The 27,551-nt window shown below is 43.6% G+C and overlaps 1 protein-coding gene across 2 annotated transcripts in view; it reads right to left on the bottom strand.

The window, feature by feature from the left end:
* LOC115651382 (E3 ubiquitin-protein ligase RNF213-like) overlaps positions 1-27,551 on the bottom strand; it is a 170,080-nt gene that overhangs the window by 33,666 nt on the left and 108,863 nt on the right. For both annotated transcript variants that reach the window (XM_030562298.1, XM_030562299.1), the window contains 18 exons: positions 27,126-27,259; positions 26,913-27,008; positions 25,612-25,727; positions 24,223-24,351; positions 23,403-23,467; positions 22,540-22,690; positions 20,614-20,755; positions 19,850-20,023; positions 15,358-15,491; positions 13,601-13,758; positions 12,990-13,193; positions 8,352-8,545; positions 6,421-6,541; positions 4,784-4,884; positions 3,791-3,964; positions 1,297-1,472; positions 900-996; positions 685-799 (listed from right to left, as the gene is read on the bottom strand). In XM_030562298.1, the coding sequence (XP_030418158.1) occupies positions 685-799; positions 900-996; positions 1,297-1,472; positions 3,791-3,964; positions 4,784-4,884; positions 6,421-6,541; positions 8,352-8,545; positions 12,990-13,193; positions 13,601-13,758; positions 15,358-15,491; positions 19,850-20,023; positions 20,614-20,755; positions 22,540-22,690; positions 23,403-23,467; positions 24,223-24,351; positions 25,612-25,727; positions 26,913-27,008; positions 27,126-27,259 (2,481 nt within the window). The remainder of the gene's footprint in view (positions 1-684; positions 800-899; positions 997-1,296; positions 1,473-3,790; positions 3,965-4,783; positions 4,885-6,420; positions 6,542-8,351; positions 8,546-12,989; positions 13,194-13,600; positions 13,759-15,357; positions 15,492-19,849; positions 20,024-20,613; positions 20,756-22,539; positions 22,691-23,402; positions 23,468-24,222; positions 24,352-25,611; positions 25,728-26,912; positions 27,009-27,125; positions 27,260-27,551) is intronic.

Genomic DNA, 27,551 nt, shown 5'->3' with positions numbered 1-27,551 from the left:
CTGAGTATTCACAACTGCAGCTGAGAACAACAGGAGCTGTGCTATGAACACATAAAATGCTATAAAAATACTAAGTGCTCTGCTTGTCAGGCCCTGGGGATCTCAAATTGGGCACCTAAAATTAGTGGAGACTTCTGGCAATTTGACCATAATCTCTCTGTGTCTCAGTGCACCTGCTGTAAAATGGGCATAATAATATTGCCTAACCTCACAGGGGCATTGTGAAGATGAATTCATTACTTTTTTTGAGGCACTCTGATACTCTAGCAAGAGCACCATAGAATTAATACTTCTGTATTCAGCGCAGGGTCTGGGTGGTGTGCAGAGAATGAGGCAGGGGCCACACACGTTTGTACAGCACCTAGCACAATGGGGGGTATGGCCTATGACTAGTACTCCTAGGCGCTACAATAATATAAATACATAAATAAATATTGAGTAAATTCATATACTGAATGAGGCAGAGATTCTGTGGAAAAAATAGTATCTGGTTATCTAATTGCAGACTGTATCGTAATGCATATGCCAGAGCACAACAAGTGAATACTGCACAGGTAACCTTAATTTTAGCATTTCCTAACATTGCAGTAACTTGACTTGGCAACCTTAACTATTCTTTTAACATAGTTGTTATGGATCTAATAAAATGTCTACATTTATAAACAGACTCTTCATGGGACTCACCTCAAAGCAGCACACTACCATGAAATAGAAATCATTGCGACTGCTTTGATTTAATGATAATACTTCCTCCATCCTGGAGAGATAGCCTTCCAGGTGTTCCTTCACATCGTCTAGTCTAGGAGGAAATGAACATAAGTTACAAAAACTGAATATACACAAGGCGGATCTGATAGTGAAACAGAGTTAATATAACCACTGAAAGTCCTAGAACCAACCTGCATCGGAGAAGCATTTTCAAAAGGGAAGACTTGACAGTAGGACTCGGATCCATGCACTCTTCAAAAGGCGACAAGTCACTCGTTGGTTTGTACACTTAAACCAAAGAGAAGAAAGGATTACTTCTTTTTTTTTCCTGAGCATGAGATCAGATCCCCAACTGGCATGAACCAGCCATAGCCTCACTGGAGTCAATGGGTCAGATCCCCAGCTGGTGTGAATTGCCCTAAAAGCTCCAACACCAGAAGGCAAATAAAAAGAACCTCATATTGATTGTTTGGGTTTTTATCTCATGATTTTAAAGTCACTCTCATGAGTTCTGGGGCCTGACTCAGGATATCTGAACAACTGGGATTGGCAGGATCGAGCCATTCCTGTGTTACACGCATCACTCACCCTTTCTAATCTCTTGATGTTCTGGGTGAGAAGGTTTGCAGGCCACGAACTTAATCAGTCGTTCAATGATCTCTGCAGATGGAGGGACTTTGTCCCCAAAACAGTAACTACTGACAAACTCCACAAAGAAGGAATTGCACTTCCTCCTGAATTTGTTGTGACTTGCAACTGCTTCCCTAGGGCGAGAAAAAGATTTTTTTTTGTAAATGTCACTATTTTAATCCATAAGGTAGCAGACAAAATCAGAGTGGCTGGAAGCTGAAGTTAAATATATTGAGACTGGAAAAAAGGCAAAAATTGTAACCTTGAGGATGATTAACCATTGGAACAAGTTACCAAGGGAAGTGGTGGTTTTGCCATCATCTGAAATCTTTAAATCAAGACTGAATGTGTTTCTGAAAGATCTGCTATAGCTCAAGCCAAAGTTATATGCATGATGTAGAAATCACTGGTGAGATTCTCTGGCCTCATGACCTAAGGGTCCTTTCTGGCCTTAAAAATCTCTGAATCTACAAATCTCTCTGTGCTGAAACATGCACGTAGCCAGGGCCGGCTCCAGGCACCAGCAAAGGAAGCAGGTGCCTGGGGCAGTCAATAGAAAGGGGCGGCAGTCCATCCATTGTTGGGGCGGTATGTCCGGATCTGCGGCAGCAATTCGGAGGCGGGTCCTTCACTCCATCTCTTCCTCTTCGGCGGCAGCTCAATCAGGTAATCAAGTTCTTCTTTTTTTTTATTCACCGCTTGGGGCGGCAAAAAAACCTGGAGCCAGCCCTGCACGTAGGCCATAGCTCCAATACTCTTGCTAAGTTAAGAGGACTTGAGCGTGTACTGAGAGCAGACTTGATCCTGTAAAGTCAATAACAACTTCTGCACAATACGAATTATTCCCCATTCTGGGCAAAACAACTTTATTCACTGGGAGTTAATGTTGCCAAATTCTATCTCACATTTCAGCCTTCTCCCAGGAATGTCAGCCCAAAGCCAATCACCCAGTTTCCTGGGAGACACCCCGTTCTAAACAAGAGCCCAAGGCAGACAGCAAATTCTCCTGCTGCTCACACAGCTCCCCCTACCCAAAAGTGCATTACTGCAAAATAACAACACACATTGTCTTCCCTAGAATTGAAACCTGCTCGCTGGCTATGAAAAACCAGTGTGTGTAACAGCGCTACCTGGTGACAGCTGCATAATGACATAATTCCAGAAAAACGCTTAAAAAATCATTTATGGCTCCTAAAAGTGTATCTAAAAATAATTACCTAAAATCAGAAAAAGCTGACCCCTGACACTGGAGTCCTGAGCTCAAACCTCTAACGCTTGCTGTAATCACTGGGTGAAGGTAAGATGGGGAGCACAGAGGAGTCACTTGCAGCTTTCTGAACCTGGGACCAACTAGTGGCCTTCGGGCCTCCAGCATAGCTTAGGGCTGCCTGTGAATGGACCAGGTGGCTATGATGGTAAGGGCTGGATGTTCTGCAGCCAGTCGCCTGTCCCCCATACATTGCCTCTGCACCAGGCTTGACACAGAACTGCCCACAGATACATAGGTGCCCCACCCCCATTCTGCCTCTCCCCCAGGCTACTCCCCTACTCTGCTCCCTCCTGCAGCCCTGACACTCTCTGCCTCTTCCTGCCCCGAAGCACCTCCCACTTCTCTGCCTCTGCCCCGAGGCTCCCCCTCAACCCTGCTGCCACTTGCTCCTCTTCACCCCCTCCCGAGGCTCCCCCTGCTTGCTCCTCTCCGCCCCCTCCCCAAGGCTCCACCAACCTGCCCACCACTCACTCTTCTCCATCCCCAACCCCAAGCATCTCTTGCCTGCTGCTTAGTCCTTTTCTGCCCCCTCCTGCATTAAGGGTGAGTGACAAGGGTTGAGGGTGAAGAGGAACAAGGGGCGGGAACCACTGAAGCTGCGGCCAACCCGAGGGGCCACCGAACATGACCAGCCCCATGGGTGCTGAGCACCTCAGTTTTTTTCTGTGGATGCTTGAGCCCCGGAGCACCCACAGAGTCGGCACATATGCACAGATACCATTTTCAAAAGCATAATTTTTAATGGGACTTAGGTTCCTACATCCTAAAGCCACATTGGAAAATGCTATTCTACATCAGCTCTATGTGGGAAGATGCACCCGCTTTCAGTCCCCTTGGTGCCACCAGAGCCCCCCTTTATAATCTGCAACTTCGGATATTTACAATCCTGGGCCCCAGTCCTGGAAAGAGATCAGTATGTGCAGACCCTGCATACACAAAATCCCATTAAAGTCATTGTTCATGGACAGACCAATTTCGGCAAATCCTTCAGCAGAACAAGGAGCTATGTCCGGTAACCATCTGGGAGAGGGAGCGGACTGTTTTTCTAAGAGCTCAAAGAAACGTAGTGGAGGGGGTGTGGAAGAAAAGCATCATTCCGCCACGCTGTCGTCACTGAGATTAGTGGGAATATTACTGCTAAACAAGTCTCCCATATCACAGAGTCAGGCGACTGTGCAATACCTGGTGATCTGGGAGGCAGCGGGCACGTAATCCTCAGGGACGCTATTCTTGCAGATCTTGCACTGCCTGATGTTCCACTCCCGGATGCACTGGGTGCAGAAAATGTGACCGCAGGGCAGCTCAGCCGGGTCAGTGATCTCGTTCTGGCAGCTTTTGCACTCGTTCACGCCCTTCCTGAAAGACACCACCAAAGCAAGATGCAATTCACGGGGTCTGATTCTCCACTGCCTTGTGCCTTACAGAGTCACAAGAAAGAAGAAAGAAAGAAAGAAGAAAGAAGAAAGAAAGAAAGAAGAAAGAAAGAAAGAAGAAAGAAAGAAGAAAGAAGAAGAAAGCCCGGGCATAACTGGACTCACAGCTCCATGCAATATACATAAGTCCCGATTGCCATAGGATGTCTGGCTTCTTTAAATAAAGCAGGTCCTGCTCCCTCTGCCAGAACAGGTGCTTTGAGTTTGGCCATAAAAAGGCAGAACTGTGCCTGGGGCTATAAGTGATCAGGGAGAATCAGAGAGGAGGAAATTCCTAAGGAGGCTGCAGGAGGGTTCCTGGGGAAGGCTGAAGGCAGAGGAGCAGCTGAAGGGTTCGCCTGCTGACCTCCCCAAGCCAAAGAGCCAGGGCCAGAAAGGGCTGAAGGAAAGGGAAGCTGCAGAGGGGATTACTTGCTGACATCACCACCCAGAAGAACTGGAAAAAGTTAGTGGAACGGGAGGAGCGATGGATGTTCCCTGATTAGTCCTGGAGTGAAGGTGCCCAGCTACAAGGGGGTGCTCAGGGAGGTGGAATCATTCACACCCGTGGTACATAATGCAAAATGTTTTCCATATGTGTGGGTACAGCACTGAATGCTGAGTTACATGGTACATGGAAATAAAAATATTGTTGGGAAATAAACTAACTTGCAAGCGTAATTAATAGACACATTGCCTGCTAAAAATGCTCTTGCTGAAAATTTACTCACAATGGTCTTTTTTGCTTGTTTGCTTAACTTACACAAGATAGACGGTAGCAGCATTGTTGGTGCATCTCTTCAGCACTTTTGTCACAACTTCAAAAATCTTTGCTGGTTTATGGTCTTCAATTTTGTACAGTAACTACAGAAAATAAGGCACAGTGAATGTTGTTACATTCTAAGTGACAAAAGAAGTGTTTAAAAAGTTACATTTGAAAAAGCAAGCACTCAAAAGTTAAGATATGCCAGCATCAAGGTTCCCCATTCAACCTTAACTCTGCCCTTTTAAGGCATGCATTCTGATAGTCTTGTACAACATCACATAGGAAGTCTCCTGAGTCCCAGCCCAGACCCTTAAACATTCTCCCTCATTCACTGTTCATCCTGTGCACTGAATGAGGCTGGAGTCTGATAGAACACCTGCCATGTGATCATGTAATTAAAGACTGTATCCTAATGCAGAAGCACAGGGGAGCTGAATTAAAGTTACAGAGATTTTCAGAAAGACCTGGAGACAAACTTTGAAAGCTTGGGTGCCTGATGTTATGCACACATATCCATCACTGGGTTCACCAGCTGAGAAAGACTGGTCAAAACATGTTGCTGACAGAACACTGGGTTATTGACTAAAAAAAACTTTAATGGATGTTGTCTGTGTTCCTGCAAAAACTGCTTTTTTGTCAAAAAAACAAAACCCTGAAACATGGAAATTTTATTTTACACTACAATACCCACATATTTTGTATAATCTAATACCAAAATATTAAGAATCAAAACATTTGAATCAATCCAAAACTAATTGTTTCCCCCCAATTTTTCTTTGTGCAAATTTTGGAATTTTCAGTTTTTGTTCCAATTTGGAATGAAGCCAATTTTCCAAATCTCCGTATCCTTTCCCAAACAGATTTTCTGTCCTATGTAAGTTTCTAATTCTGGGGTGAGGATTGCAGGGGGCCCAGGTGTAGTATCACTGTGTAACAGGGGCAGGAGACAGTATGTAGGGGAGCTGTGCAGAGCCAGTGCAACTTGGGCCACCTGCAGGTGACCTCCTGATCTCTTGTGGGGACCCCATGTCCAGGGGCAGCTCCAGGTACCAGCATGTGCCTGAGGTGGCAAGCCACGGGGGGCGCTCTGCCGGTGGCCACAATGGCGGCAGGGAGGTTGCCTTCGGTGGCATGCCTTTGGAGGGTCCGCTGGTCCCACAGCTTCGACGGACCTCCCGCAGGCATGCCGCCGAATCTGCGGGACCTGGGACCTCCCACAGGCAAGCCGCCGAAGGCAGCCTGCCTGCTGTGCTTGGGGCACCAAAATACCTAGAGCAGCCCCCTACCCATGTCTCATGTGGGTGAATAAACGGATTTTTCAGTTCACTGACAATTAAAAAAAATGGACTGGAATATTTACAGTATTATATACCAACACTGTGTCTTGTACCTGCCTGCTCCCCCATCCTGCAGGGAGGCCTCTATCAGAGCCTAACAAAACAATTTGGCAAAACCAACACAAATTCAGGAAGCATTTGGGTATTGTGAAATCTGCATTTTTCTCCAAAAAAAAGTTTTGGATGAAAAATGTCTTCCAGTGGTCCTCCTTCCCAACTCTGCTGGGGCCTTAGGGCTGCAGCCTCTTGTTCCATGTGGTTTCAAAAGGGCAGTGGGGCGCTATTTTATACACCTACGTTCCAGAGGAAGACAAACTGCTTCACAACGAGCTTTAGCAGCTTCTCATCCACGTTGGTTTCATCGTGTAGCAGGTGATCGATGAGCAGGTAGACAATGTTGGTGCAATTCCACTGGCGTCTGAAAAAGAGACAGAAGTGCCTCACTGCGACTAGCTGAGCCTTGTCTGCTGGGAAAAATAATTCTTTCCCACATCTTAGGACAAAACCAACCACCTGGATTCTGGGCCCAGTTCTATTTAACATATTCATAAACGATCTGGAAAAAGGGGTAAACAGTAAGATGGCAAAATTTGCAGATGATACAAAACTACTCAAGATAGTTAAGTCCCAGGCAGACTGTGAAGAGCTACAAAAGGATCTCACAAAACTCGGTGACTGGGCTGGTATGGCATACCGGTAAGAAGTGGCCGCCGGTACCGGCCTATACACAGCTGCAGCGCTGCTGGACCCTATCAGCAGGGCCACCAATGGAAGGGAGAAAAAGGGGCAGCTGCCCCAGGGCCCAGAGATTTAAAAGGGCCCAGGGCTCCCAGCTGCTGTTACTGCGGCAGTGAGGGCTGGAGCTCTGGGCCGTTCAAATCGCTGGAAGTGACAGCACCAAAGGGCTGGCTGAGGGAGTTTGGTCCCCAGCTCCACCCCTTCTGCCCAAGACCCCGCCCCCACAGCTTGCCCAGGACCTCGGCTGCCATGCGTACCGGTAAGTTACTTTCTCCCCTGCAAAGGGCCCAGAAGGATGACATCAAGGACTAGTGAAGGGATCTAGAATGTTTACTTTACCATTTGAACTAACACAGTGTTACAGGGCCTCCTGGCTCCTCCTCCTGTTCTGATCTGATCTGATCTGATCTACAAACTACTCAGAGACCCTTGAGCTGGTCCAGCATGTTGTGCAGTTTATTTATAAATGAATTCCCACCATCTTCATAATATATGCAGCTCCCATAACAAGCAGGGGAGAACAATCTCTCTTTCCCCCTTACTTCCCCCTTTTCCACTTCCTTTCTGTGCCTGTTTGTAGGCTCTGCCTAATGGCTTAATTAGCCTTTCTGCCCTGCCCCACCCTCAAATTATGCACTGCCCTGCTTAATCAGCTCCATTCTACCTTGCTTGATTGGAGCTGCTGGGAAAAGAGAGCTGACTCCGCCTTTCCTGTCTGTCACACAGAGTAACACAGCAGCAAAGTAATGGGCTTTTATCTGCTATGTCAAGGGTGGGCAACCGTTCAGAAGTGGTGTGCTGAGTCTTAATTTATTCACTCTAGTTGAAGGTTTTGCGTGCCAGTAATACATTTTAACATTTTTAGAAGGTCTCTTTCTATAAGTCTATAATATATAACTAAACTATTGTTGTATGTAAAGTAAATAAGGTTTTTAAAATCTTTAAGAAGTGTCATTTAAAATTAAATTAAAATGTAGAGGCCCCCCGGACTGGAGGCCAGGACCTGGGCAGTGTGAGTGCCACTGAATATCAGCTCACGTGCCACCTTTGGCACGTGTGCCATAGGTTGCCTACCCCTGTGCTATGTAGACCAGCCACTAATAAGGTCACAGCAAACACTTAGCCACTATCTAACAGAAAGTTGATTGGAACATGGAAGAGTTTTTTCCTCCCCATAGAAAATTATGACTTTTCATTGAGAAAACAAACCCCATTTTTTTCCCAGTAACTGAAGGTTTTGGTTTAAAAAAATGCAAAAAATCAAAACATTTGATTTCCAAAAGTTTTAGTTTTCAAGTTTTTCTATAAAAATTAGAAAAATTCTGAGGAAATCTGATACTGTCTGCAAAAAAAATGTGTTTAAAGGAAACCTATCTTTCTGTCTGGGGGGGAAAAGTTTTCACAGAAAAATTTTGACTGTTACGCATTTTAAAAATGTTTATATTCTTTAAAATACACAGACAGTTTTTGCAGGGAGGGGTAACACTTACAATACACTGTTCAATAATTCCTCTTTGTTATCATAAAGTCTCATCTGGTAGTCGTCCGATGTGATCAGCTCCACAGTGTGCTTAATGGACTTGATCCTTTTCAGCCAGGTGAGGCAGGCGCTGAATGACAGAAGCTCCTTCTCTGTGGGCTGCAGCTGCTTCAGGACAATGCTGGTGGCATCAAGAGCTACAAACTAAAATAACATTTAAAAACAAATCCCGTGAGTTTCTGAGCTAGCCATTGTGTTTCGGGGTGAGGGGAAAGAGGAGAGAAAACAACAGGGCAGGCATATCGCTTGCTGAAGAGCTGAAGCAATGGAACTGGAGAAGGTTATGAAGGAAGGACCGGTGGTTGCACGCACACAGATACATGCACACACACATGCACTCTCAGGCTAGATCTGCTCATCAGCAGGGACTGAGCTCTGGTGGTTCAGCATCAATGGCAAAGACCCCCACCATCTGAGCTAAAGGGATAACCCCACTAATGGCAAGACAGGAGCAGAAGCCGCGATACAGTCACAACTACTGTGCCAGCATGTTACACATCCCGCTGCCGCGGCAAAGGAACAAGGAAAGGAGGGAGAGAAATTCCACGTTTGTTTCCAAGCAGTGCAGATTGTAACAGTGTCACGGAACATCACTCCCCCTTCTCTTCAGGACCTAAGTGCCCTGAGTCAAGGATCCTGTCACCTAATCAAGTTTTAAGCCTGATCTAACTCCCCATGAAATCAATCCCTCTTCCCATTGACATCCACAGGAGTTGGAGCCAGCCCTTAACCATGATATTAAATTGGTTCAGGCTGCCGTGGATTTAATCTGGTTTGGCTTGTTAATGTGGATAGGGACATGGCAGGTATAAGCCATTTTTAAAGAGTGGTTAAAACTGGTTTGGATAACACAGCTTCTGGTCCAGTGCAGACAGCACTTGCATCAAACAAAACCAGGTGGCTCAAAATTGTAGTGACCATCTCCTAATGCCAAGGATATTATATGATTCAAAGCACATGTGGCTTGGTGGCAGCACTGCTGAGAAGGATCTGGGAGTTGTGGTGGATGTGATGGTATACGATTAAAATATAACCATGTATATCATGTTGCTACCGCTGTTATATAATTGCTACAAATATTATACAAAGTATATCATGTAAAGTGTCAATGGAAAAGTTATGCTTTGCTGAATGTGATTATCCTATTTGTATGCATGTGTCATTGTTGTATCTGTCATTATGAATATTGACTATGTACGAGTATTTCAGATGTGTTTGCTCATGGGGTAACACCCACCAGGTAGTTTACATCCAGTCTAGCCAGCACATTGTGAATGGGCTATTCAAGTTGATGGCCCATGTGGTAAAACAACGGGTCACAGAAGAAGCTTATCTCCCCCTGATGGCCTTTCCTGAGGATGTTTTAGCCAGAATATGAATAATGGCTCCTGCTAGGACTCATCAAAGCATGCACGGGCATGTGACTAGCAATGTGACCCTAAACCCATCTTGTGCCTGTACTTTCTACAAACTGTGCTGGGAGCTTTCCTTGGGAGAATGGGTTTCCTGCCACATTGCAGAATCTATAAAAGGCCCTGGAAATATCTCTGTTTTCCTCTTTCTGCTCTAGATCTCTGGACTAAGGACTTATATTGAAAGGAGCAGTCTAACCAATGGACTGAGGACCTTCCAATCTTTTGGAAGTCACCAGAGACTTAACAAGTCAAAACAGCAGTTTATTCCATCATTGCTTCAAACCTGATACAAGAACTTTGCAAGATCTGTACGTATTTGATTCCTTTGATCATTTTAACTCTCACCTCTTTCTTTTCCCTCATAAGTAAATCTTCAGCTATTAGATACTAAAAGATTGGCAACCGTGCAATTATTGGGTCAGATCTGGGTAATACATTTACCTGGGTATGTGACTGGTCCTTTGGGACCAGAAGAACCCTTTTTTTTATTAAATTGGTTTTAAATAACCACTCATCATTACCTCTAGTGTCTGGGTGATGAAACAAGGACTGGGATACCTAAGGAGACTGCATTTCTGACTTCGTTAGCCAGTATGGTGAGAAGAAGTTTACTCTTGTTAGAGGTATGGTATATCTTATGGAAGAATAACCACTGGTTTGGGGCGAGTCTGCCCCATTTCTCAGCCGTTGTCCTGAATTTGGTATTCTCAGTTGTGACACACAGTGACAACAGATTACAACCTCAAGATGAATCAACAATGCAATGGCGTTGCAAAAAAAAGCAAATGCAATTTTGAGTTGCATTAACAGAGACATACAATGAAGTCATGGGAGATGCTAGTACTGCTCTTATCAGTGCTGGTTAGGCCTCAGCTGGAGTTCTGTGTACAGGATGTAGAGAAGTGAAAGGATCCAGAGGTGAGCGACAAAATGATCAGTGGGATGGGAATGCAAACCATATGAACAAAGGCTGAAGGAACTGGGTATGTTTAGTTTGAAAAGAGAAGATTAAGAGAGGACATGATAGTGGTCTTCAAATACTTGAAAGGTTGTTATTAAAATATGGAGAAAATTTATTCTTTGTTGTCACAGAACAAGAGGCAGAACGAGAGACGATGGGTTCAAACTACAGAATGGAAGTTTAGGATTAAATCTCTGGAAAATCTTCCTAATTGTAAGAACAGTAGGACAATGGAACAAACTGCCTACGAAGGTCATGAAAGCTCCTTCACTGGAGGTTGTCAAAAGGAGGCTGAATAACCATCTGTCTTGGATGGTTTAGACACAACAGATCCTGCATCTTGGCAAGAGGTTAGACTAGATGACCCTTGTGGTCCCTTCTAACCCTGTAGTTCTACAGATTCTGTCATTGGAAGCAGGGAAATACATGGAGGATTCTTAGAATCAGGGTACGTCTACACTACCCACCGTATCAGCGGGTAGTGATCGATCTATCAAGGATCGATTTATTGCGTCTAGTGTAGATGCAATAAAATCGATCCCCAATAGCTCTGCCATCAACTCTGGAACTCCACTGCAGCGAGAGGGGGAAGCGGAGTTGAAGGGGGAGCGGCTGCGGTCGACTCGCCGCCATCCTCCCGGCCAGGTAAATCGACCTAAGATACACCGACTTCAGCTACTCTATTCGCGAAGCTGAAGTTGCAGAACTTAGGTTCATCCCCCATCCCCTAATGTAGACCCAAGCCTAAGATTCTAAGGCCAGAAGGAACCGCTGTGATCACCTAGTCCGACCTCCTGCATAACAGAGGCCATAGAATCTTGCTGAATTCGTTCCTGCTTGGAGCAGAGCAGGTGTTTTAGAAAAATGTTCAATCTTGATTTTAAAATTCCCAGTGATGGAGAATCCACCACGACCCTTAGTAAATGGTTCCAATTGTAATTCCCCTCACTGTTAAAAATTTGCATCTTATTTCCCATCTGAATTTGTCCAGCTTCAACTGTCAGCCACTGGACCTTGTTATTCCTTTGTTTTCTAGACTGAAGAGGCTGTTATCAAATATTTGTTCCCCACATTGGCACTTATAGAGTGTGATCAACTCATCCCTTAGCTTTCTTTTTGTTAAATTAAGCAGATTGAGCTCTGTGAGTCTGTCACCATAAGGCAGGTTTTTCTAATCCGTTAATCATTCTCATGGCTCTTTTCTGAACTCTCTCCAATTATCAACATCCCTCTGGACTTATGGGCACCAGAACCGGACACAGTTCTCCAGCAGCAGCCACCCTAGTGCCAAATATAAAGGTAATGCAACCTCCTTACTCCTACTCGAGTTTCCCCTATTTATGCATCCCAGGATCGCATTAGACCTTTTGGCCACAGTGTCGCAATGGGAGCTCATGATCAGCTGATTAACCTCCATGATCCCCGTCTTTTTCAGAGTCACTGCCTCCTGTGATCATCCCCCCGCATCCCATAAGTGTGCCCAACAATCTTTGTTCCCATACATATACATTTAGCCATATTAAAACACACATTGTTTTCTGATACTGAGCTTACCAAGCGATCTAGATTGCTCTATATCAGTGACTGCTTCCTTCATTATTTACCACTCCCCCAATCTTTGCATTAGTGTGATGCAGTAGGGACTGTCTGTGTGGGGAGTGGGAGAGCAGGGGGAGGACTTTAGGGGATGGACGATGCCAGGGCCTGTACCTGAGCTAGGTAAGGGAGGGGAAAGGTCAACACCTTTGCCCGGGAAGGGGTCAAAGGAAGGGAGTGGCAGGAGGGAAGCAGTTTGAGTTTGGGCTTGGGCTGTGTGGGCGAAATTCAGGGGATCCTAGCTAGGATCCAAGCACCCTAAAAGCCCAGAAGGACTCAGTGGAGGGGTCCTGACTGTGCCTGCAAGCTCTGCTGTACCGGTGTTCCTGTTTCCAATAAACCTTCTGTTTTACTGGCTGGCTGAAAGTCACTGTGGGTCCCCAAAAAGAGGGGTGCAGGGCCGGACTCCCCACACTCCGTGACAATTAGCTGCAAACTTTATCAGTGATGATTTGTGTTTTCTTCCTGACCATCACTAAAAATTTTAAATAGCATAGGGCCAAAACCCAGTCCTTGTGGGACCCTGTAGAAACACACCCTCTCGATGATGATTCCCATTTACAATTACAGGTTGAAAAGAGCAACAACGAAATACCGTTCAGGTAACCTCGCTCACCATTTTAGTTGTGTCTTCTTTATAAACTTTCTGCAGCTCATTGGCTAGAGTCTCCTCATTCTTCACTAAATTGATGAACAGCTGATAATTCTCTTGTAGGTAGAAATATTCAATGTGCAGCCAAATCAGGGAAAACCCCATGTCGTCATGTGGCAAAGTGGCGCAAAGCCGCTTTGCACCAGTTATGAGAACGTTAGACAAAATCTGGTGATAAGAGCAGAAGTATTATTTCTACTTTTGGCAGAAAATTTTGACTGTTAAAAATCAAAACCAAAAACTTTTTTCTAAAAAAACTCAAGCAAGACCTTTTTTATATGAAAAAAAAATCTACAAAAAATTTAATTTTTTTAAGGAAATCAGACACTTTCTGCATTATCTGGGGTCTGGCCCATTTACTCCAATGTTGTTCTGGCTGACTGACACCAGCTGGGGATCTGCCCCCATTCATGCCAATGGAGTGAGGGTCGATTTACACCAGTTGAAGATCTGGCTGTACGTTTTTTATTTTTTTCTGCATTAAGTCTTATATGTCTACTATACCATTGGTAATCTCACCCCAACCATTCAGCCTGGTGACGTTTAAAATTGCTTTTCTGCAGAAATCCATTTACCTCATAAACCTGAACATCTTGCCCTGGAAAAGCCATCCTTACAAAATCACTGGCATAACGCTGAACCATTTCTGGACTATTGCCATCTGGCACTGGCATATTCAAGATAGAACTTTGAAACATCTCAGCAGAGTCCACAGTAGGGTCCTTTGGATAATCTAGGATGACACAGAATGAAAAAAGGAGAGGGACTTATTCAGTTACAGCAAACCACTATAAATACTGTTTGGTAATTATTAATATGCAAGTGAATGGGAGGGGCAAGAATATAAGCATGGCAGGGCAATGGGGAATCAGTTTTTCTCCATTATAAATGGCTACTTGATAGACTTATATGGCCATGTTCTAGGGTCATTCTAGTTGGGTGGGGAGGTTCTAGGTTATTCTAGCTTGGTGGGGAATGGAGCAATTGACTACGTTTTCAAGGAATGAAGGACTGGGTTTACAAAGGACAAGAAGGCTCAGACAGTCAGACAGGGCAATCTTCAATGAGGAACTCTTCCCGCCCCCACCAGCAAGAGTCCTCTAAGCAGCCAGAGATTAAGCACAGACCCTACTGATCTGCAAGTATGCGACCAGTTCTGAGCCCTTGTCCAGACTAACCCCGCGGCATCGGCGGGTTAAAATCGATTGCTCGGGGATCGATATATCGCGTCTAGTCTGGACGCGATGTATCGATCCCCGAGCGCGCTTACATCGATTCCGGAACTCCATCAACCCGACGGAGTTCCGGAATCGACAGGAGAGCCGCGGACATCGATGCCTGCGCCGTCCAGTACGGGGTGAGTACGCGATTTTAGAAATTCGACTTCAGCTACGTTATTCCCGTAGCTGAAGTTTGCGTATCTAAAATCGATTTTAATATCTAGTCTGGACGTGGCCTGAGAGTACCTACATCCCCAGATCTATCTACAAATTCCTTTCCCAAATCACTGATTTCCAGGATACAGTCTGCCATCTGGTAAGAGTGACCTACATTCTTTGATCCTTGCATTTGGCTGAGTTAAAAGTAGGGCTGGTCAGAAAATGGATTTCTGTCCCATGAAAAATTTTGACATTTAGCATTTTTTTTGTTACAAATCACGACAAAAAGCCAAATTCTGAAAATTTTCACAAAATTAAATTATGATTTTTTTTTGTTTGGGTCAATCAAAATGATCAATTTTGCAATGGTTTGTTTTGATTGGACCATTTTTATTTAATTTTGTATGTATAAGATAAACTTCAAAACAATGTTCTTTAGAAACAAAAAAAATTGAAACTTTTATTGTGAAAATGTTGAAACAAGACGTTTTGACATTTTCCGAACATTTCTTCCCAGTTTGTTTTCTAACAGAATTTCATCTAAATCAACAAAATGTCATGAAAAGTTTCAGTTTTCTGACACCAAACTGTTTTGACTAAAATTTTTGAACCAACTTTAGTTAAGCACAACCAAAACTCCCAAGTGATGCAGATTCCACCCCATACCTTAGTGAGCTGGGCTAATGGCTTCTCCCTGTTAATTTCCCTCCTTGTTAAAAATGTACTACTTATTTCCTGTGTGAATGTGTCTCCCTTCAGCTCCCACCCAGTGGATCTCATTCTGCTTCTCTCTGCTAGTTCACACCAGTCTCTATTACGAGACATCTCCTCCCCATGTAGCTCTTCTGTAAACCTGATCTGGATTTACTCTGGCAAAAGCAAGAGGAGAATTGGGTCCCATATTTTTTTTCCACTGCAGTTAATTTTAATAGACGCAGAAAGTGTGAAGTTACCTTTCACCCGATGGACTGTCTCCCATATCTCATCCAGGCGAGCTTTCAGAACCCAGCTGAATGGAAAGCAGCACTGTGTGGATCTGCTGGGGTCTTCGCTCATTGATAACACAGAAATTTTAGCATCGGGGGCCCTTGAGTGTTTAAAACAAACAAACATACATATATATATAAAATATCCATATAATCTTAAATTGTCTGCCTCAATGATTTAAAGTGGCAATAGGTTTCAGAGAACAATTATGTGTTGTGTGGGAAAAAAAACATTTCCTTCAACTGGTTTTGAATTTGCTGCCTTTCAATTCCATCAGTTGTCCCCTTTGTAAAAGGGTGGTCTGCCCCTTCAGGGGCCATAGGCCTGGGTCCAGCCAGCCTATTCATCTATCAGACCCGCTTAGGAAGGGGTTAAGTGTTCTCTCTAAAGTGCTGAGAGTGCTCAGCTGGGGAAGAGCTGCAGGGTGGAGGCTGGCTCCTGTGACTGGCTCTGCAGCAGACAGGCCCTCTGGGCCACTACAGTCTGTGATGGGCAGGGGAATCACTTTGTTTTGTGTTAGTTTGTGAGTTTTTGTTTGAAAACTGTGCCCGGAGGTAGGGCATGAAAGCAGAGATCAGGCTTGGAGTAAGACCTTCCTGCGGTGGAAAACAAACTAGCAGCCTACACCCTTGTTCCTGCGTTATGAGACAGAGAGAACAAGATGCTCCCTTCGCTACATCAGTCACTACTTTTTATACATTTTTGTCATGTCTCCTCTCTCGGGTGACAACCCCAGTCTGTTAAGTCTTTCACATGTATATTTTTCCAGGCCGTGGATTACTTCCTCCACCCTTCCCTGAACAGCCCCACAAAGTAATTCCTTACAGTGACAATTTATGGGAGATAAGTGAGTCTAGTGGTTGAGGGCTTGGACTGGGACTAAGGAGAGCTGGGCTCTTGTTCCCAGCTCTCAGCTAAGTTCAATCATCAAGGAGATTTGCCATCTGTTACCATCCACATTTTAAGTTCTCAGCCAACCTGACTTTACAAATTACACCCATGCAGGGTACAGCTACAGTAAAGCATGTGTCTATGCCATGCCAAGCATCTTAGACCATTGTGATATCAGAGGTAACTCAACGAATCATCACCCTTACCTTACAGCTAATTTGCATGCAACAATTTCATTGGCTGTATGAGGGAGACTGCGCAGATGATGGATTACTTGGCCCAAGTGTCAGATCCGGGAGACAGCACTAGTTCTTCATAACAATCTAACACAGGTGTCCCTGCCCATGTTCAATGGGACTGATCATTTACATTTAAGCCTACATTTCCAAAAACAGCCTTTCATATAAGCAGGTGCCATTAAATGCATGTGCAAATCAATCACAGGCACAATAATTTGCATCACCAGTTGCACCCACTTCAACATCACAGTCTGAATGTACCTGAAAAAATCAGGTAATTAGGTAATTAGAGTGACGAGCAGAGCAAGACCCAGTGACTGGAGGCTGTAGCTAGGAACATTGGAACCCAGGCATTGCCAGACTGGATCAGCACCGAGGTCTGTCTAGCCCAGTCTGCTGTCTGTGACAGCACCGAGCACCAGATGATGCAGAGGAAGGTATCAGAAACCTGCAGTAGCAGATGAAGATTAACTGCCCTCTGGTCTCTGATAGTTAGAGATCGGCTTAAGCCAGGCAAATTCAGAAATCAGGCACAAATGTTTAACAGTGAAAGCCTGGAACAATTTACCAAGGGTATTCTCCATCACTTGAAGCCTTTAGGTCAAAACAATGCTCAGGCAGAAGTTATGAGGTTTTCTGGGATGCATTATATAGGAGGTCAGACTGAATAATCCTAACACATAACTTTCTAGCTAACTTAAAACCAAAAAAAATACAAGGAATAAGTTACAACTATCAAGAAATGTTAGAGACAATAAGAAGGGGTTCTGCAAATACATCAGACAGAAAAGAAAGATCGGGGTGGTGTGGGTCTGCTGCTCAAAGGAAAAGATGAGCTGGTAATGGACAATAAGAAGGCGGAGACACTCACATCTATGTTGCTTCAGTCTTCACACAAAAAATAACATGTGATTGGATGATTAGCAAAGTTATCATAGACAGTAAAGGGGGAGGGTTGCAGATCAGGATAAGTAAAGAACATGCCAGAGACCATCAGAGTCTGATGCTGGTCACCAAAGAATGCTGAAGGAATTAGCTGAAGAAATATCAGAGCCACTGGCAAAAATATTTGCAAACTCATGGATGGCAGGAGAGGTCCCAGAAGACTGAAGAAGGGCTAACATGGTGCCCATCTTTAAAAAGGGAGAAAAGTAGGAGCCTGGGAACTATAAACCAGTCAGCCTGACTTTGATATCTGGGAAGCTATTAGAGCCACGTATAAAACATTTAATTTGCAAATACCTGGAGGCTGAAGGGATAACCACTAGCAGCCAGTATGAAGTTACTAAGAATAAATCATTACAAACCAGCTTGATTTCTTTCTTTGACAAGGTAACTGTTTTGGTGGATATGGGGAATGTGGTGGACATAATATACCTGGACTTCAGCAAGGCTTTCACACATTCCCACATGACACTCTCATGACATAAGTAAGCTGGAGAAATTCAGCCTCAGTAGAACTACCAATAAGTGGATACATAACTGGATAAAAAAATGCAAACAAAGAGTAACTATTAATGGGATGATGTTGGACTGGAAGGAGGTCTCAAGTGGGGTTCCACAGGGATCTGGTCTAGGTCTGGTGTTTTTTAATATCTTTATTAATGACCAGGGTGTAGAAATAGAGAGCATATTGATCAAATCTGCAAACGACACAAAGCTAGAGGGGTTGCCAACACTTTGGAGGATAGAGCTAAAATTCAGACGGATCTCGATAAATTGGAGAACTGGGCTACAGACAACAAAATGAAATTCAACGAAGACAAATATAAGGTGCTGCACTTAGGGAAGAACAACCAAATGCACAAATACGAAGGGGCGGGGGGGAAGGGGGGAACTGTCCTGGCAGCAGCACTGCTGAAAAGGATCTGGGAGTTGTGGTGGATCACAACTGAACATGAAAATCAACAATGCAATGCTGTTACAAAAAAGCACATGCAGTTTTGGATTTCATTAACAAAGGCACAGCATGTAAGCATAGGAAGTTATAGTACCACTTGACTCGGCACTGGTTACATCTCAGCTGGCGTACTGTGTCCAGTTTTGGTCACTGCTGTATATACAGGATGTGGAGAAACTGGAGAGGATCCAGAGGTGAGTGACGATGATCAAAGGGATGGAATGCAAGTCATATGAGCAAAGGCTGAAGGAACTGGGTATGTTTCATTTAGAAAAGAGAAGATTACGGGGGGACATGAGAGCAGTCTTCAAACACTTACTTGAAAGGCTGCCATAAAAAAGATGGAGAACAAATTGTTCTCTCTTGCTTCAGGGCAAGGGACAGTGGGTTTAAACTACAGCATGGCAGTTTAGGATTAAATCTCAGGAAAATCTTCCTAACTGTAAGAACAGTAGGACAACAGAACAAACTGCCTAGGGAAATCGTGAAAGCTCCTTCACTGGAGGTTTTCAAAAGGAGGCTGCATAGCCATCTATCTTTAGACACAACAAACCCTGCATATTGGCAGGGGGTTAGACTCGATGACTCTTGCGGTCCCTTCTAACTCTATGATTCCAACACTCCCTTCTGGTCTTATAATCTAAGGATCTATAAATAAATAATAAGAAGAACAACAACACATATAATAATGATGCATATAAAAGCTGGCACAAATGGCTTTGCCTGTAATTCTGTGCCCAGTTGTCTGACTAAATTTTTGGCTTCTGATACGGTGAATTCCATACAGTTCCGATGCAGTGAGTTCAGTGGTTTAATCTTCTATACATCTGTTGCCTTCCCAATTCACTATGCATCTACGCGTCTAATGAACACACTCTCCACCATCCCAGACTCTCTCATTGCTATAGCACTGTACCTTTGCAGATCTGGAGAGAGGTTGGTTTTCTCAATCCTGAATAGAGATTGGTCAGGAATTTTCTGATTAAACATTATATCATCAGAAAATCATGACTTACTGAAACCGAAACAATTTGCAGGAAAAGGGTCGATTTCAACAAGCCTCCTGATTTGAGCAGTTTTTGGAAAAAGGTTTCAAAACCATTAAAACATCCTGTGTTGACATTTTTGAAAAAAAAAACTGTTTTGGTTTATAATTTGAAATGACTTTCCACTTACCGATTGTAGTTAATTTATTCTTCAAAAAGGTAAAAACTTTTTTTAAAAAGGTCAAAATCTAAATTGAACTTTACGATGGAGCCAAGATTATTTTCGGACTCTCAATTTGTGAAAATTTTCAAGATTTCAACTTTTTATTCCAGTTCAGGATGGGGAAAAATGTTGAAATCTCAAAAACTCTTGCAGGATGGGAAAAGTGTTTCCCACTCAGATCTAATCCTGAGAGTTTGAGCTTTCCTAGCGGTTTCTTACTTGCTGGTATACTTAATCTTCAGAAATGATTCATCTTTGAACATCTGGAGCCAGAGGTCAGAGATAGGAGTTTCTTGAGAGATATGATTCAAGTTGTTGTTTGCATCAATTACTGCTAGAATTTGAGCAAACATATTTGCCAGAATGTCTTCCAAATGAATCCAGACAACATGCCTTAAAAAAAGGAAAAACGTGTTATAAATAATTCTTTCAACTCCCCCCCTCAATCAGCTCATTCTGTGTGTCTGTAACATGAGGGTTGCTCTGCAGGGCTGGACCCTAAGATACCGCTATGTAAACATCCAACAATCATAATAAAGCAAAGGTCAAAATAGGGAGCAAATTTAGCATTGCCTAGGTGATGTCTCTCAAGGTTGGGAGTCAGCTGTCTGCAGTGGCTGAATACCGTAAATATGAATTTCCAAAACTTTCAAGTTATTTATCTGTAGGGTTTGGCACATTTCATACAGCTGATCAACTTTGTTCTTGTTCTTTGTTCTTGCTACAAACAAGATCCTTTAACTGTCCAATGACCTAAGATTTTGTTGCCAATACCCTGATTAAATGTGATTTTTAAAACATATTCTAGTCTTCTATATAAGTAGTTATATCACCCTCATCACTGTTGTACCCGAGCCCCTTCCAGGAATACTTTAAGTGACGTGATACAAATATATCACTTCTCGTTGGTATTCCAAAAATTTGAGCTATTTGAAATTCAAATGGCCAACATCATGCAACTGTACAAGAACATACAACGTTACCGGAATGAAGTGCCTTCAAGTATGAACTCGCTAGACAGAGCTCTGCGGAAAATCCACTCTCTAGGCTCATGACTCATCTCCTCTCGTTCTTGTAAAAGGTTACAAATTCTCCTTTTCAACACTTCCATAAGATGACAGGCAACTATCCATAAAAGAAAAAGAAATCACTTTATCCCACAATAGGGCTGGTCAACATTCTCTTAATGGAAAATTGTATTCTACTAAATGAAAAGTGGAGTAGAAAGTCTCTGCTTTCCTTAAATTTTTGAATTTTTGTCATAAAATCCCAAACCTGAAAAATTTCAACTGAAAGCCAAAAATTTTGGATTTCAGCAGTTTTGGGCCAAAAAATTTTGGATTTTCAGGTGTTTGGTTTGTGGGGGAAAAAAAGTTGAAAATTTCCATGGGGAGAGAAGAAAAACATTTTCCAAGCAGTGCATTTAAAAACATTTCCTATTTGTCTTCTTTTAAACAGCTCCTTTGGCCTAAGCAATCTGACCTTGCAACTGGAATCAAGAAACTCTTAGATAAAGGGTTCATGGAAAAAAGTGAGACGTAAGAATTGCGGGTTACATTTGGCACTCAGGTCTTGTCTGCACTAGGGATTTACAGCAGCACAGCTACATCTCTCAAGCAGGTGAAAAATCCACACCCCTCACAGATGTGTAATATTGTGACCAGTTTTGGGGTCCCCCCACTACAGAAAAGATGTAGACAAACTAAGAGAATCCAGTAGAGGGCAACGAGAATGGTTAGGGGGCTGGGGAACATGACATATAAGGAGAGTCTGAGGGAACTGCGCTTATTTAGTCTGCAGAAGAGAAGAGTGAGGGGGGATTTGATAGCAGCCTTCAACTACCTGAAGGGGGTTCCAAAGAAGATGGAGCTCAGCTGTTCTCAGTGGTGGCAAACGACAAAACAAGGAGCAATGGTCTCAAATTGCAGTGGGGGAGGTTTAGGTTGGATATTAGGAAAGACTATTTCACTAGGAGGGTGGTGAAGCACTGGACTGGGTTACCTAGGGAGGTGGTGGGATCTCCTTCTTTAAAGGTTTTTAAGGTCAGGCTTGACAAAGCCCAGGCTGGGATGATTTACTTGGGGTTGGTCCTGCTTAGAGCAGGGGGTTGGACTAGGTAACCTTCTGAGGTCTCTTCCAACCCTAATCTTCTGTGATTCTATCACACATGCCCTATGGCTCCATGCTCCTCTACGGACCAGATGACATCTCATGATGCACACAGTATCCCCACTTTCATGGGACTACTACAACCACAGTGCATGATGGGAAATGTAGTCCAACTTGGAGCCCAGCCCACAGAAGAGAATGGGGGCATGAGGTAACCAAACTACAGCTCCCATGAGACATTTTAGTGGCATTTCCAAATTGAAAGGTTTGGGGTTTGGCAGTTATTCAGTTTTTAAATGAAAAGTCAATATTTTCAAAAAAAAAAACACCAGACACTTTTCACAGAAAAATTGTTTTGTTAAGAATACAATTTTCCATTGAAAGTTTTCACATAAATTTTTGACGAGTTATGTGGCTTCTTCCATTAGTTTTGGCAATGAAGATTAGACAAATCAAATTAGACATGCCATTAGACCATAGTTTCCCTCCATAAAAAAGCACCTTCCATTTACTTAATTTGAAATATTTACACATTAATTTACTTAAAGTTGGATCCCATTTAATCACTAAGGATGATTGCACAGTTTGCCTCCAATAATTGCACAGAACTTAACAAATTGTTGACAGCACAACAGCACGAAAGACTGCCACACTCATTTTTCATTTTCATTTGATGTCTAAATGGGATTATTTTATCCAGGAATCCTAGGTGATTGTACCATTGATCCATCCAGTTTGTTCTTAGAACATCTTGTAATATCCAGTCACACACAGATATAAGGTTTTTTCTTTATACTCACATCTATTCTTGCTCTGAGACTGAAAAAGTGCATCATAGAGAATCTGTATCCTTTCTGTAGCTCGCTGGCTGTTGTCTTTCTTATCCTCCAGCTGGATCACAGCTTTCTGGACACTTTGTTTGATCATGAATTCAGTGTTGATCAGTTGCAGCTGGAAAAATATTTGGCAGGGCAATGCTATTGTTCCCATTGGGCAGATGGGAACTGAGACATGGAGACGAAGGGATTGACTCAGGATTACACAGGAAGTCAGCAGCAAAGCAAGGAATTGGAACACAGGTCTTCTGAGTCCCAAGCCAGTGCCCAAACTACTATAGGCCATCCTTCCTCTTCATTTTCACGGCCATCAGCAGAATAGCATCTGCGCTCCTCCCTGGCAATCTCGGTAGCAGTTTCGGGAGGCACACGCTGCATCTCAAGGCTGCAATTCCTCTACTTATCTCATGTTGCCCCATCTCGGCAGTATCTGAGCACCTCACAAACACTGATCAGTTTATCCTCATGAGGTTGGCAGCGCTATTGCCTCTCCCAGTCACAGCGGGGAGCTGAGGCCCAGAAACATTCAGTGACTTTCCCCAGGTCACACAGGAAGTCAGTGACAGAGCCAGAAATGGAACCCAGAAGTCCTGAACCTTACTCCTAGTGCCTTACCACAGGGCCAACTTTCCCACACTACTTAACAAGGGAGAATGGGTGATGACCTCCTCTAAAGTGCCAGGCATGATGCCCTGCAACCTCTCCTCCCTTGGGCAGTGAAACCGGAGAAGCAGGGACCTCCCCAATTTGAACCTGTTACATCTGAAAAGCTGAGACTGGATTTGATAGTGCTCACTTATGGCAGGCAAGATAGATAAGACACTTACATTTTCCTCTGGAGAGTCATTGGCTTTTTCAGCATCTTCAGAGGCAATGGAATCCTTTGGACAACCTTGAATGATGAGCAACTGTATGTTACTTATCTGTTGCATCAAAACCTTCAGATATTAGATACTTAAGGATTGGCAACAGCATGATTACTGGGTAAAATCTGAGTAATACATTGACCTGGGTATGTGGCTGGTCATCTGGATCAGAAGAACCCTTTGTTTGATTAAACTGGTTTTAAATAACCACCATCATTAACTCTAGTGATGCAACAAGGGCTGGAGTGCCTAACGAGACTGCATTTCTGACATCTTGTTAGCCCGTGTGGTAAGACTGAAGTTACTTTTGTGAGTGGTTTGGTATCTCTCATGGAAGAATAACCACCGGTTTGGGGTGAGTCTGCCCCATTTCTCAGCAGTCTGATATTCTCAGTTGTGACCCACTGAGGCACAGTGACAGCCCCTTCCAAGCATGGGCCCAGTGTGATGGTGCCATTGCCACCATAGTAAACCCAGCACTGCCTCTGACTCCTGTGCATATGGACCCGTGGGTGGATGACCCAGGCAGGAACATTACGGGATTCCCTACCCTCCTCTTACTTCTCTGTGTGGGTGTGTAGCCTAAATCAAAACTGAGTCCTCAGAGGGAATGTGCATGGAACACCACAGCTCCATTTGCAGTCACTTTTTAGAGTACGGTGATGTCTCCTTATCTGATTAAACTTCATTCCACTGATGTTATCATCCCCTTATGGGGCAGGGAAATGGCAGAAGGTAAAACAACACATCAGAGATGGGTTTAAAGCAAGAAGTTGGTTACTTGTGTCGGTTCCCTGCTGGGTGCTGTTCATGAAAATCTCAGCGACTGTCATTTTGGAGAGTTGTCCCAGATTGGCTGCAAAGGTCTCGGGAGGCAGCAGGTCATCCAAGTGAACAGTGCGCCACTCACCTGCAGAGGCACAAACAGAACAGACCACAAAATGTCATTGAGTCACAGAGTTAAGGCCAGAAGAGACCATTAGATCATCAGTCTGACCTCCTGTATAACATAGACCATTACACTGCACCAAGTTACCCTGTATTGAGCCCAATAACTTGCATATCTTTCCAGCCAGGCATGTAATCTGGATTTGAAGATATCAACGTATGGAGAGTCCACCACTTCCCTAGGTAGTTTGTTCCAGTGGTTAAGTCTCGCACTATAAGGTATTTTCTCCAGCTTTCACAGCATTTTTGTATCTATTCTCTGCACCTTCTCCAATTTTAGCATCCTTTTAAAAATGTAAATATTAGAACTGGATGGAGTATTCTAGTGTTTGCCTCACCAATGCCATATACAGAGGTAAAATCATCTCTCTACTGCTTCTCTCGCCTTCTGTTTATGCATCCAAGGATTGTGTTAGCCCTTGTTGTCACAGCATTGCACTGGGAGCTCATGTTGAGCTACTGTGTCCACTCTGACCCCTAGATCCTTGCAGAGTCACTGTTTTCTCATATACAGTCTGCCATTCTGTCTGCGTGTGATTTTTATCATTTGTGATTTTTATCATTTGGGGCAAAGCTAGCTTTCTTGAACATCCAGCACCAACAGCCTTTTCCGCTAAGAACTCCCAACTAGAACTAACAGAATTTTTTTTATTTTTGACATTTCTGTGACATTTTTCATCAAAACTTCAAATTTTGATCAAAAACAAGAGTGGGGAATTCCCAACAGAAAGAACCAGCTTCCATTGGAAAATTATTGCTTTTGTTGAAATTCCAGTTTTTGATTGAATGTTGATAGCTCTCCCTCATGTGACTTAGGAACATGAGTGCCATGGAAACAGGACTTATACTTCTAAGTCACTTAGGCCCAGATATTTAAAGTTATTTAGGTGTTGCTGTGCTCAGCATTGCAACACCTAACTGATTTAGGAGCCTAAGTCTCAATTTCAAACGTGATTTAAGCACCTAAGGTCGAAATCCCATTGACAGTCAATGGGATTTTGTCTCCTAAGTGCCTAAATGCCTTTTTCAAAATGGGACTGAGATGGTGCAATGCTGAACACAGCAATGCTTAAATAATAAAAATCGAGGCCTTACGTGCTACTGAAAATTCCGCCCTAAAACAGTGATTAAGACAGTTAAAACTATTCAAATGTTGCAATAATGTTAACGATCCCTCTTGCTTTCCTCGTCTTTCAAGTTCCAGATCAAGGCACGTTCTTACCAGCACTGAATGCCAGGTAGCTGCACCCCCCGAGTATCCTTGGGACTTTGGTTATGATGACGACGTGTGATGGACCGGTCGTTCCTGGTTTTCTTCTCTCATCCACTATGCAGTACCTGAAAACACAACAGAAGTAAGATTCATAGCTTCATAGATCTTCAGGTCAGAAGAGACTTTCCAGTCTGACCTCCTGCATGATAGCACAGGCGAAAACATCTCACTTGGTGATTCCTGCATCCAGCCCAATAACTTCTGTGTGAGCTAGAGTGGAGCTTTTACAAGGAGACGCTTGGCCATGATTTACAGACTCCCAGTGATGGAAAATTCACCTCATCCCTAGGTGAGCTGTTCCAATGGCTAATTTCCCTCCCTTTCAACAATTAGTTCTAGTCTGAATTTGTCTCCTTTCAAAGCTCCCGGCCACTGGATCTCGTTCTGCCTTTTTTTGCCCTCAGAAATCTCCTCCCCATGTAGGTCCTTTAGGCCACAATCAAGATAGAAGATGTGTTATTTGTCTCTCCATCCGTCTCTTCCCTCTGGGTGAAATCCTGAGATCCTGAAGTCAATGGCAATGCTCCCATTGACGTCAATGAAGCCAGAATTTCACCCTGTTTCCATTCTCCAATGTAAAGTCTGAGAGAAAGGCTATGTCTATGCTTAAACCACTCCTGCAGCTGCATCGTTGCAGCGCTCAAGTGTAGACACTCACTGCAGCAATGGGAGAGGGTCTCCTGTCGCTATGGGTAATCCACCTCCCCAAGAAGCTGATAGAAGTAGTCTTCCATCAACCTACTACTGTCTACACCGGGGCTTAGGTTGGCTTAAGTACGTCCCTTAAGGGAGTGAGTTTTTCACACCCCTGACACTTGCAGTTAGGTTGATCTAAGTTTTAGACCAGCCTTGAGACCGCTTTTGACTTTTTGACATTATATGAGGCGATACCAGCACAATCGGCCGTCCCTGCTGTTTGCAATGGGTACTGACTGTTGCCAAGTCTGGTGATTTTTCTCCAAGCCCCAGCTCCCAGAACGGCTGGATTATGGGAAAACCTGCTTTTGTTTAAGGTTGGGTGCCAAACTGGCCTCCAAGATGCTTTTCACAGCCTTATTTTTCCCATTCTGCCTCCCTCAGACACTGCAGTGGAAGGGAGTGCTGGAAATTCCATCAGTAGGAAGATCTACTAGCACAGAATCACCATGATTATTTTATAAGGCCCCGATTCAGCAAATCACTGAAGCACATGCTTAACTCCTCCACTGTACTGGGCCCTAAAATGAAGAAAATGAAGAAAAGCTGCTTACTTTGCACAGGCAAGAAGCCTTTTGCTGCTCTGCGGCTCGTCAAAGTTGAACTGGACAAAAAGCAGTTTCTCTTCTGTTGATTCTCTGAAGAACTTACTGCACATGATGAAAAAGTCTCTTTAGATACTTTAAAAAAAATCACACTGAAGACATTAAAAAAATATCACATACAAGACTAAACAACAAGAAAAGGACCAAAAAAAAACTAGTTACCTAAGTTCCTGGCGGAATGCATGTTCTGTATCAAACTGACTTAGAAAAAGACAGCGGATTTTATTTTGGAGGTTCAGTCTCTTTCTTACCACTTCCAAATCTCTCTGGTTTAGAAGTCTTGCATGTGTAGAAACCTATGAAAAAGAAGTCAATTAAGGCAAGATTTTTGTGCTTGATTTTGCTATTGTAAAGACATAGGAAAACTGCAATAAAAATAATTCCTTACAGGACTTTTGAACGGCTGCCCAACAGAACTGATGTGAAAATGCTTTTTTTCCCCTCTCATAGAAAATGTTGATTTTTTTTGTTGAAAAAACAGTCACAAACTACCCCATTTCCTGCAGCACAGCGCTCCCTAGCATTGCACTGGGGCATTGCGATCAGCACTGACTGAGAGGGGAGAGCCCCCCTACAGAGCCCCCACCC

This window comes from Gopherus evgoodei, chromosome 4 (assembly GCF_007399415.2).
Source record: "Gopherus evgoodei ecotype Sinaloan lineage chromosome 4, rGopEvg1_v1.p, whole genome shotgun sequence".
NCBI classification, from domain to species: Eukaryota; Metazoa; Chordata; order Testudines; family Testudinidae; genus Gopherus; species Gopherus evgoodei.
This window is presented reverse-complemented; position numbering and strand designations above follow the sequence as displayed.